The sequence below is a fragment of the Genypterus blacodes genome, unplaced genomic scaffold, assembly GCF_046128005.1.
Source record: "Genypterus blacodes isolate CSIRO-AG114 ecotype Tasmania unplaced genomic scaffold, CSIRO-AGI_Gbla_v1 ptg000021l_1, whole genome shotgun sequence".
NCBI lineage: Eukaryota > Metazoa > Chordata > Actinopteri > Ophidiiformes > Ophidiidae > Genypterus > Genypterus blacodes.
In genome coordinates, this window is record NW_027466834.1 from 9,696,873 (window position 1) to 9,709,257 (window position 12,385).

General features: G+C 42.1%; 1 protein-coding gene across 1 annotated transcript in view; it reads right to left on the reverse strand.

The window, feature by feature from the left end:
- Nucleotides 1-12,385, reverse strand: part of agbl1 (AGBL carboxypeptidase 1) — a 51,469-nt gene that overhangs the window by 11,249 nt on the left and 27,835 nt on the right. Inside the window, exons 11-22 of the mRNA XM_076142054.1 lie at nucleotides 10,264-10,453; nucleotides 9,913-10,003; nucleotides 9,276-9,281; nucleotides 8,278-8,538; nucleotides 8,063-8,146; nucleotides 7,876-7,968; nucleotides 7,650-7,798; nucleotides 7,095-7,182; nucleotides 6,733-6,865; nucleotides 6,358-6,511; nucleotides 5,982-6,162; nucleotides 1,371-1,500 (exon numbers count right to left, since the gene is read on the reverse strand). Coding sequence (XP_075998169.1) covers nucleotides 1,371-1,500; nucleotides 5,982-6,162; nucleotides 6,358-6,511; nucleotides 6,733-6,865; nucleotides 7,095-7,182; nucleotides 7,650-7,798; nucleotides 7,876-7,968; nucleotides 8,063-8,146; nucleotides 8,278-8,538; nucleotides 9,276-9,281; nucleotides 9,913-10,003; nucleotides 10,264-10,453 — 1,560 coding nt within the window. The remainder of the gene's footprint in view (nucleotides 1-1,370; nucleotides 1,501-5,981; nucleotides 6,163-6,357; nucleotides 6,512-6,732; nucleotides 6,866-7,094; nucleotides 7,183-7,649; nucleotides 7,799-7,875; nucleotides 7,969-8,062; nucleotides 8,147-8,277; nucleotides 8,539-9,275; nucleotides 9,282-9,912; nucleotides 10,004-10,263; nucleotides 10,454-12,385) is intronic.

Here is a 12,385-nt window from a genome sequence, read left to right on the forward strand (position 1 = left end):
GGTTCATCCAGAGTCAGGTTTGTGCTGATCTGCACGTAGTCTGTTGCCAAAAATATTAGAGGCAAATACCACTGAGCCAAAAATGTAAACAGCAGTTCTTTTATGGAGACTGTGGAGAGTTGGAGAGTTGAACTGTTACTGCTGTGTTGTCACAATATTTTTAGTTAATTGCAACAAACTCACCATAATAGGAAAAGGTATGTATTGATGCTGGAAGGACAGGGAAGCTTTAGCCTTTGGTTCCACTCACACCACACACACAACACACAGACACAAAATCAGTGTGTGTTCTTCCTCATGAACTCCACTGATTTGTCTGAGAATATAGAAGTTGATAACCTCTCATCTCTGCCTGTAATTATTATCAGCGAAACTTCAGGAAGACAAACCAATGCTAAAATCAAGTAAGCATTGTGTCCCTTTAAATATAAATATGATGGGGGGAACAGGTTTTTGTTACAAACTGGACCCAAGGGAGATGCAACCTTCAGCAAAGCGGCTACAGCGGCAGCATTAATGACCGTTTCCAATGGTATCCCCACTATTCTTATGTTGTTCGAAGGGCTTTGGCTTCCAGATCTTCACACTTCAGTTCTAATTTAGAAACCTCAGCAGTTAGCTGACCGCAGTGGCTCTTCAGCTCCGTAAGATCATCTGGGCAGAGTGAATCCTCTATTTCCCCCACGGCTCCTTTGAGTGTAGCTAATCCGACATCATTACCAGGTTTTTCATTAGCATGTTGTATTTTCATAGCTTGTAGCTCAGCTTTGATTGAGGCCAAATTATTCTTTAGTGCCGCATCGCCAGCAGTTTCAACTTGAGGGCCAGTCATTTCAGCTTCAAACGATTTCTATGAATAGTGATTCTGCCTTTGGCGAGGTTGGGCCTTGAGGCTTGAGGCTACTGATCACTACTACCAACCTAATAGTGAGCACGGAAATAATAAGGGGATCTTGTAAACCGCTAATAAATAACACTTTTATTGTGATTCTGCAGGAGACTCTAAACACATATCTTACTCCATAGGTTGCTCAATAGTGCACCTCAGTAGGACATTTCAGTGTCAAATGCAGAGATGTACTTTCAGATGCTCCCAGGCATGAGAGAATTAAAAACAAAGTATTTCCTCTCCTGCAGTCAACCAGCAGTGATTAATCAGTAGTACAGTTCACCCAAATATGTTCTCATAAGAGTTATTGTCAGTAGACTTTGAAGAGTATTTTATTGTGTAGAGGACTTTATTGACTCACTGAAAAATAATTCCTTCTCATATTTACTCAAAGATGATGTTGCGATGTCAGGACAGCCAATCGTTACTCTGCAGAGCATTGTACAAAGCTAAAACAATTTAACAAGCATGTGTGTCTCACCAGTGGAGTTCGTCCGACACTATTGAGGTAGTGGAGAAGTCCTTTGGTGTGGTAGATGGTTGGACTGAGGACGGGGTCAGGTTTACTCCACTGGCGATTCAGATCTTCACGATTCAGATCACACCGATGTCTGGAGGATTGACAAAACAAAAATATTTGCTCATAAAGGATTATCATTCAGGTATCATTCAGTTACCTGATTTAATAAATGTTAACCAGCAGCTTGAACAAGTAAAAGAAAGACACACGGAAACATTTGGGCGTCCTCTCTCTCTCCAGCCCCCTAACAAACAGCCGATGTTGTGCACTTCTTTATATATTCAGCTCTGCTTTTGTTATGTGAGCCATCAATGAAACTAATATTTGCTTCTATTGATGTCAAAGACTGTAAACGGTGTTGTTGTGTATTACAGCAGTTTCAACGCAGAATAAATTGAAATTGGCACCGTGTCAGCTTGCAGGAATGGTTTAACTCTCACAGGAATAAAAGCAGAAAGCATGGGTCACAGTGATTGATAAGCTATTTTAAGCCATTCAGGAAATATAAAACATTAAATATGAAACATTGTAGTTTACTTTGGAAAACGTAATCTGTGTAGTAAATAGACTTAACATACACAACATGAAGCCTCAATAGCCTACTTTCCATCCAGTGTTTGTGCATTCTTCTTAGCGATAAAGAGAAAATGCTTGTAAAAACACTTGCCTCCACCTCGTTTCAATCCAATTGCCTTTTTAACGGTAAAATAATTTGCATAATGACATCACATAAGTTTTATTGCAAATGATGTCCTTTCGCCTCCCCTTGTGATTGACCGAATAACAGATCAGAAGCCAAATGAAGTGGAAACTCATATTGACCAGCTTATAGTCATTAAAATCTCAACTGATCACATAGATCAAATAGCTTTGTCTAATTCCTTTGTCTAATTCCTTCTAATTCCTTTTAAGTGTAAACTTAATTGGCAATAAAAGCTATTCTGATTGTAATTCTGATTCTGATAGAAATAGCATTGTGATAGTGATAGCATAGAAATGGATCAATTGCCCAGCTGATAGCCCACCTGGTTTAACCAGGACACCCCAGCACTCACCCTGTGTCTCCGGTAACAGAAAGAAGAAATATTCAAATTTAGTTTCGAAAAAATGCCATTGGACACGGCCGCGACAAGTGCGGCTCACCAGGCATCTTTTTAAATGACTGAGGACAAACAGAATACCAGGGTGTGCCAGGGTCAAGGTGCTGTCGCTGTTCAGCATTCATGAGAGCATACATGCCAGTTATCTTTGTTACTGTTGTTGAATGTGGTAATTCACTTTGGGTCACAAAATGGAGGACAAAGATAAAGGCAAAGATAAAAAGGATTAATAAATGTTATGAAGAAGAGGGCTTTCATGCTTTTTCATTTAGTTTTTTCATAATATGTGTGATGAGAGAGAGGCATCCTAGCTTTCTCATCAGAGTCTGCAGCCCCCCGGGAAACTTTTCAGGATTTCACAGCCAACACATTAAATACTGCGTTATACTGTGTGGTGCTATATTGTGTATTCTAACCCATATCCATCTGTCTTTATAATTGCTGAAATATGTTGGCATTCCTTTGGAGTTTTCAGTCGTTTCCATTAGCTTTATCAACAAACACTCTTGATGTGCAAGAAAAAACATTGTAAAAAATCACTAGCCTAGAAACACAGTCCATGTGTCTTTTGGGATGTTTGCTTGACAGACAGTTGTCTAAGCTGACTAAATCAAATCATGGTAAAAGAAGCAAACAAGAGGAGTACTCATTAGAGCAATTATCAACAAATGAAATTGTACATTGTGAGTATAATTTTCTTCTCTATCAAAATGGATCAAGATAAATTTCCCAAAATTTGAATTAAAAAAACCCCACCATATCTCACGATGTTAAAGAAGGTAAAAAAACATGGCTCGACATGGATCTCCATGTCCTTCAGGATTATACTGAAGGAAGCCCAACCTGCCCACCAAATATGATGAAAATTTGAGTTGAGAATCCAGTTAAAAAACGCACAAACAACCCAACTTAGATGAAAACATAAACTCCCGGGAGGCAGCAAAGATAGAAGCACAATTAAAAAAAAGGTGGGGAACCAAGAACAACAAAAATGAAAGGATGGAAGGAAGGAAGAAAGAAAGAGTTGAAATAAGAATAAACAGACACACTGCACTCTACTAAATGCACTAAATGTACAAAATGTGATATCTATGCTAACGATCTCTTCCTACCTTCCCTTATGTTTCTGGTACCTACTTTCTCTGCTCTCTCACCCTCTCCCCCTCTAGCACACAGAGAAACAGAGGGTTCGAACACAATACAACCTCGTCCTCTCCATCTTCCACAACATCTGTACAGCACTACAGCTGCCTTGCCTCGGGCATGTGTGTGCCTGTGGTGGCTCTATCAATAATGGGTGCCTTTGGGGATTTCCTGCTGCAAGCTCACTTGTCTTGTTTGTCATGAAATTACAACAGGCAGCACTTCAGGTCATGGTCAGGTGGGAGGCAATGTTCTGGCTGTTGCTTTGCTTGATACAAGCAACTACTGGAACAAGAGACTCGGAAACTTATGATGTGCATGTACTGCTGCATTATGAATCATTTGAAGATGGTTGAAGGTGTTTGGCTTAGATAGGTAGGGCCTAGCCTTTGCATTGGTTTAGCTGATTGTATGTCATGGTACCCAGATTTCTTACTGCCACAAGATGTAGTCAAACAGGCCTAGCAACAGAGAAGCAGGCAGAAATTGCAGAAGCAAACTGTTTAATATTACAGGCAATGACATGATGATGATGATGATAATCGAGCGAGAACACCAAGAAAATGGCTAGAATTGAAGAGCATGCTTCAAAGAGCAACACTACATCAACAATTAAGAAAAAAAGGAAGTGTTTATGCAGATGGAAGGCTGATAAGAGAAGACTGGTTGGGTCATGGTTCATTTGTTCATTTGTGAGCCTGCTGATGTGTCGCATTTCATGGGACGCATCCTTGTTAGGTGTCATTTCAAGATCACTTTGACAATCAACGTCATAGACACTCAGGGAGAATGTCCCGTTTAAGAGCACCCATTACAGAGGACATTATGCCTCTGATTACTGGTAAGTAGCTGCTTTGAGATGATTGATGACATGTGAGATGCCCTGATGTAAACCAGAATAACGCCCCAACAACAGTGCAACTAATAAATAATCAGTAAATACATAAATAGTGATTGCACTTAGTAACAGTAACTGCATTGGATGGGAGGGTGGAATCAACACTTTGCCTGACATTATATTGAGAAGAGGAGAGGTGACAGACATCCTGTGTTAATAAAAACAACACCTGTTCAAGACACATCAAAACACGGAAATGTGATCTGAAGACCACATCATCCTTATTATGTGACAGTATCCTAATGCATAAAGGAATATGAATGATAATGAAATCTTTCAATATCTATGAAAAGAGCAATGTCCCTGAAAACCCAAAATGCATGTACAAGTACACAAACACTAATAAATAGAGAAGTCGATATGAAATAAAAACTCAGAGTTGTGAGTTTTTTTGCCGATTTTATGAGTTTAACCCCACAGACGATTGACCCGAACAAGAAAAAGAAAGCATATGACAGAAGTGATGGAGAGAAACCTGACAGCAGGAGGAGTAAAGCCCCGCAGTGCCAAACTCTTCAAGTGAAACATCAGTGTCATGTTACACAACTTCCATCAGACACTCAAACAAAGCTACTGGGACATGACTTTCACAAAGAAACAGGGCAAAATGTAGACTCATTCAGGGGGAGAGAGTGAGATCAACGCGCCTCCTTCAGGTTAGAGGCCTGTGAAGCTGCTATTCTCTTGACTTGGTGCTGTTTTTACTGCAATTTAAGTTTAAACAACACAGTTCTGCTGCCCAGAGTGTCTTAGTATCACTTCAACACTGCTTTATATAAAATGACTTGTTTTACTCCAGCTTCCCGGCCTATAATGAGTTAATGAGTACATTTACTGTTCTAGTGGAGTCATTGAATTGGAAAAAAAACAATGGAAATCCTGCAGGAAATAAGACAGAGTGACTCCATGCTGTGATGCTTATTTAGTAAACATCCAGAGAACGTATGACAGCTAACTAGCGTGTAGCCTCCTTATCATGATCACTCAGCTTACCTATAAGGAGCCTTTTCAGTTCCCGAATGACAGTAATCATGTTGTCATGCTGTCAGTAATCCACAATGCAATGCTGCCACCCAGAGGTGCTCCTACAAATAACTCCTGAACGCCACAGGTCTGTGGAGGGATGGATCATCATTCTTCTAAAACACAATCCCTCATTTAGTGTTGTGTTAATGGTGGTGGAGAACTCAGGGAACTGTAAGGACCAGTCTAACACATCAGTGCTGCTCAGTGGGGTTGTGATCTGGTTTCAGTTGAGAGAGGTTTCAAACTGTACTGTACATTTAAAATTCTACGTCTTAAATCGCTTAATTGTGCCATTTGCTGGATTTGACTGTTCTTGTGCAGCAGATACTTTATAATACAGGCATAAAGGCATAACATCAAGCAGACACGCAACATGAACCCAACATCACAGTACTCCCCACTCACGTGCCATTGATGACCCCATCAGGGTTGAGCATTGGGATGATTTTGAAGACAAAGGCCTCCCTCAGACTTGCGGCCACCGGGTCACTGCTGCACAGAAACTCCAGTGTACCCTTCATCACCCAACTGGCATTAGATTCACTGGGATGCACTCGTGCGGTCAGCACAATACAGGGCCGGTTACCTGGAAATAGGTGGTGGCAAGTATAGTCAAGTTTGAAAGTGTGTGTGTGTTTGAGAGTTTGATAGTGCATGAGTGAGAGTAAGACATGCGTGAGTGGGCAAGTATGAATAATGTCTTATACTGCCACCCATACTTTCTCACTGGTTTGACCTCCAGCGTTAAGATATTTTGTCACACACATACAGTATTACTCACGTAATTGGTGCATGTCCTTCCATCCCCTGCTGACAGGACAGGCAGTGATGGTGATAAGAGGACATGCGTTACCAGCCAAGCTGTTACACAAAGTCTGCTGCCGAAAAAACACTTTGGCGGGATCCACTGATTTCTGCAGAACCTCAAGGTGAGCCTGGACACACACACACACGCGCGCACACACACACACACACACACACACACACACACACACACACACACACACACACACACACACACACACACACACACACACACACAAAGTGAGGGTGGGAGATTCGAAGCAAACCCTCTTCATGTATGATGTTACACAAAAATGTATTTATTTTTGCCTTTCTGTCTTTTTACTTATTGTACAGAAATAGACAGACTTACCGTCATTGCTGAGTATGTGTACGGGTAATGATAGGCCAGGTAGCAGACATCCTCAATGTGTTTGAAGGTAACAGTGAAGGTCATAGTATAAAATGTTGTTCTCTTTCTGCCCTGAGCCGAACAAAATTTATTTCTAAAAGAGAAAATGGGTAAAGCTAAGGATATTTACTAAAACTGACAATGTTAATGAGAACAGTTGCAATTCAAGACAGCACTACACATGTGAGGAAGACAACAATGTTGCTCTCTACAGATCAACACAAAAGTAAGTCACTTAACACTTCCTAGAATTATGACAATGTTTTTAATCCGACAAGATCACCACTGCAAATTGATCATCCACTGAATCTGAGTTCCAATACCTGAAATAGCAGATTTCAGTTCCACTCCTAACCCAGTGTGGTCTCCCATCCAGAGCCTCCTTTACTGAGTACAGCACCGGCTGCATACCTGCAGACACACACACACACATTGTATAACAATTTCCCCATTTGCATAAAATACCTCATTAAGTCATGAAATAAAGATCCATTAAATAACACTGAGCTCAACTGTACGGAATACAGAGTTTGTATATACGAGATTGATGAAAATGGATGGTGAAAATGGGCCTTTGGTGAACTGCTTGTACTCCAGTGGCATAGCAATGTATTAATCAGCCTTACTGTTTTTAAGAAAATGGATGTGCGATAGGCTCCACAGTATTCTAGTATGAAAATGATTTGATTGGGTTTGACTGATTTCCCATGGATTAATAAAACAAAAACCATGGGGTTGTGCCCTGATACACTTACTGATAAAGTGCGTATTGATTAAGTGGCGCTGTTGTTCCGACATGGACTACTGTCTCTGTCTCTGCCTGGAATATTTCCTTTTGTATGCATGTCTGTTGTGAACACACACACATTATTTCTCACCGTAGTTGAACTGACTGTTGCTCTTCTCACAGTTGATGACATTGAACCGATAAGGGACATTGGCCTCCATATTACTGACTTCAAAGTAAAACCACTGGGTGTGCTGGGAGCAGTTTACATCTGCATTCAATATTAGGTCGTATTCATATCTGTAGAGGAGAGGAGAAAAATTAGGATATACTTCTACCCAGTGAAGCGCATTTTTTATTGATGTGTGTGTGCATACCTGCGAACCTGAATAGCTTTCCTCAGGTTTCCACATTCAAATTTTGAGAAAAATCTCAAAGAGTCTGATGTCCTCTCAGACAAACACTGAGGACTGACACAAAGGATGAGACAGGCAGAAATGTAAATAAATAAGTCAATCAAATCGAATGTCTCTTTGAGTGTGTCTGTCCCTGTTGTGAGCAAACCTGTTGTCTTCTAAGTCAAAGACCACCTGGTTGATGATATCATCAGGATTCAGAAAACGTTGTACATCCTCAAACACTTTCTGCCTGATGGAAATTCACAGGCATCAAATTATTTACACCGTGGACATTTGACTGACACACACTGTATTAACTATTCACACAGATTTGCGATTCAGTTGTGGCACATTGACATTGTCTAAAATAAGTTGGGTTACCTCTGTATGTGGGGTTTGCGTGGTGCCATGGGTTCATGTCCTGGCGGTGAGAGGTGTCCCCAGAAATCAGGGAAAGCCAAGATGTTGAATCCTGGAATAGATTTGGTTTGGATGGCTGCAGCGCGATACAGCTTTGGTTCGTGATTGGGAATCAAGGTTCCATGTTTCTCCAATAACCTGTCAACTATGGTGTGATGATGAGAATTGTGTTCTCCCTCCTCTTCATTATCCTGCTCATCTCCGTTACAACCTGGACACGGCGTGATGTCTACCCTGGAAGCCAAAAACAATGATGCTGCTAGCATCAGAATGTGTCACGTCTTCAAACTAATTGTGCGATTGGAAAAATCAAGTCGACTTTATTTGTATAGTCCAATATCACAAACAATGTCTCAAACATCAGTAAAATTCCTGACCCAGCCCAAAGCTCTCTAGGAAGAAGGGGAAATACTCCCGAGAAAACCTTAATGTACAAGGAAAAAAGAATGAAAACTCGGGAGAGGCAATTCCAAGAGAGATTCCCCTCCATGAACAGCTGGGTGTGCAATAGGAACTTCCAGTGGGATTATACAAAGATACAAGAAAGCATGAAGAGCAGTAAACACATGCCAGAAAGAGAGAGAGAGGGAGAATAATATAAGCACAATACAGTGCAGTCCTGTTAGTGAGAGTCTCTTTCCTGGGAAAGGAGAACTGGAAATGAGTTGTGAGGAAAAACAAGAATGTCGAACAGCTGCTAAGTTGATGACAGAGCAATGAGTTAATCAGGACAGCTGATGTACTGTACTGGACTGAAAATAATACAGATGATGTATTAGCTAATCCAAACCCCAATAGCCAGTGCCAGTGCCGCATCCTGTTCTAGGAAACACACTCCCTTCACCCCCTTCTCTGCGCCTCGGTTTCACCAGTTTCCAGCCTTGTGTCACCAGTGGCCTCGACTCAATTGCCTCCAGCCTACACGTTTGCAGTTCCCACTCCAGCCTCCAAGTCTGCATTTCCCGCTATAGCCTCCATGTCTGCAGTTCCTATTCCCGCCTCTAAGTCAGCCAGAACCTCTCCAACCTCCTAGTCAGCCTGCAACTGGGTTGACATCAGCTACCTCAACGTCTGGCTCGACATCAGCGACAGCCGTCCTTTTACTAGGGCTCCTGTCCTCGACCTGAAGTCAGCAGCAGTGGTTTCATTGCTGATCCTGCGCCGACAGCTTCTGTCCTGGCCCAGATGCCAGCAGCAGCCGTTCTGTCGACTGCTCCTGCTCTGAGGGCTTCTGTTCCTGCCCTGGTGCCAGCAACAGCCATTTCGTTGCCTGCTAGGTTCCCCTTCTGTGTACTGCGGCTTGTATTCTTTTGAACTTCCTCTTTCCTTCCTTGCGTGTTTGTTACCCTTTGTGTTGTAATTAAAGTCTGTCATTTGTTATAGCGATGTCGCCATGTATTTTGGGTCCTGCTTCCTTGCAGTAGATCAAGCTTGCAATTTACTCTCTCGGGCTAGATCGTAACATCCCCAAACAAGCCATCAGCCATTATAATGTGCTACACATAATTCAGTGTGATTAATTTCTTCTTCAAATAGTTCACCATAAATAATTCCATTTGATGTTTTCAGTTAGAATGGGAGGGAGTTTCACCTTACCCTGTCTCTCTGCCCTTGGTCCAAATGTTAGGGCTGCTGCTGAGAATGTTGGTGTTGCCGTGGAAATCACAACCTTCCAAATCTTCAGTAGCTGGAGAAATTAAACACTTTATCACTGTTTGATGTTTAGATTCACATATTCTTCTGAGCGCTGTATGCTGCGCCGATCCAAGGAATGGCAGATATTTTGCTTTGAACACAACACACATACATAGACTCATCGTGATGATTCAAAAAGCAATTATTTGTGATCGACAATGTCACCATCACAATTAAATGTGGCAAATTTTGCGCCTTGCACTAAATACAACAGAAACAAAGTCAAAGTGATTTTCCAGCTGGATCTCTGACCTGCTGCATGTCCTTCAGTGGGGTTTTCTGACTTAGACCAAGATGAGGACAAGGAGGACTCACTCCTGGCATTACTCCTCATCCTCTCCTTTCTGATGGGATGAGAAGGAAAAGTGTTGAACAGGAGAGCTTCTTCATCCGACGATGATGCTGTTGAGCTCTCTTCTGGCTCTGATGACAAATCCAGTTCCTGGGATGACAGACAACATTAAGATAGCTTTGACGTCTAACAAAATGGTTACACTACTACCCTAAATTATTCAGTAACATGCGGTGAGGTTCGTGGCTGGGGAGGCACTGACTCTTTCAAAGTCAGATTTACAAATCTATAAATTCAACAGAGTAGCATAAATTCCCACCATTCAACTGGCTGCTTGCACATTGACTACTGGATATGTTTCATATCCCATATCAGCATTCTTTACACACACATGGGTGTATATTTGGCCAAAGAAGAACACAAATTTATAGCGTGCTTTTTCACTGCATTATGTCGGATCAGCACGACTAGTAACAAGTCGGTTGAACAGGAAATTACACAAATTCAGCGATATTGACAAATCATTGGAATGATTGGAATCATACAATAATTACATTTCTTTTTTCTTGCTATTTGTTTTTATTGAAGCTAAATGTGTCCACTATCACTGATCAGTGGACACTTTTCTTTTTCTTTTTCTAATCATTATTTCTTTTTTACATTTCACGATCCCCGGCACATGTGTTTGTGTTATCTGCCCAGGCGGATACGATCGTACTACGGTCCGGCTGTGGCCCGCTGTGTGTTCCATCATCGCTCTATGAAACAGACATTCGTGTAAACATCATCTCGGTGTGAATAAGAACGAAGAAGCTCCTGTTCGTTCCTTCCCGCTATGGAAACGACACATGCGCATTAGAGTCTCCAGCTTGGCGCGGTTCCACAGCTGTCAGGTTGGCCCGTCTGTCATCATGTGTTCGAGTCTCCAGTAGGATTCTTATCATCTCACTCCAGATTGGAGCTTATTTCATTACACTCTCTCAATGTTTTTCACACTGTTGGATGTTAAACGCATCGCATCGTTTCGGGGATCTCACTGTGCCGTGAACGCGTCACTCCACCGGAGCTCCATCAGCTCCTTGGGGACGTTTAAACGAGCCACGGCAACCCCAAACAAATCGCAGTGCATTCTGGGATGTGTAGTGTGTACCAGTGTGGTGTGCGCGCGATCGACCGGCGGGGCAGATCTGATAAACTTCCGGTTTGATCTCACGGGACGGATATGATCTCATCAAGCCTCTGCCGTGCCTTCTGCTGTGAAAACGACGCATGCGCATTTGTGTCTCCTGAGCGCGTGTTTCCAGTTTGGCGCCGTTGCACCGCTGACGATGATCACGTGTGTGGATTAAACCAAGACAGGTGTGGACTAAACCTCGCTCGGCACATTCACACACAAACATAAACCTCACCCCAGGAGATAAATGTATGTAAATTGCAACTCTGACTTTTTAATAACTTTGTTTTAGTTTGTCATAGTTCGTCAGTATGAGCCAACCTTTAAAAAAGACAAAGCCTCTTCCAAATTGAACATGTCCTCCCCGCACTCAATCAGTCATGGTTTAACCCGGCTTAATAAATTTCACCTGGAACGTGCTGCTTTGTTTCACCCAACAAGATGACAGCAAGAGACAAGAACCAAACGCTCCTGAGCCCTTCACAAGACAGCGACAAGAACCTTAATACTCCTGAGCCCTTAACAAGACGACAGCAAGAGACAAGAACCAAACGCTCCTGAGCCTTAAACAAAACGGCAAAAAACTTGAACCAAACACTCCTGAGCCCTTAACAAGGCGACAGTAAGAGACAAGAACCAAATGCTCCTGATCCCCCCCCCCCCCCAACAAGACAACAGCAACAGGTGAGTATAAACACTCCTGGTCCCACAACGAGATGACAGCAACAGGTAAGAACAAACGCTGCTGATGGTTACTGACACATGGATGTATGTCATTGTCTGTGTATTTCAAGGTTTGCATATTTTAAGGTGAAGGTTATGTGTTTTAAGGTGAAGGTTTTGCATTTCAAGGTGACGGTTTTGCGTTTTAAGGTGACGGTTTTGCATTTCAAGGTTTTAAGGTGAAG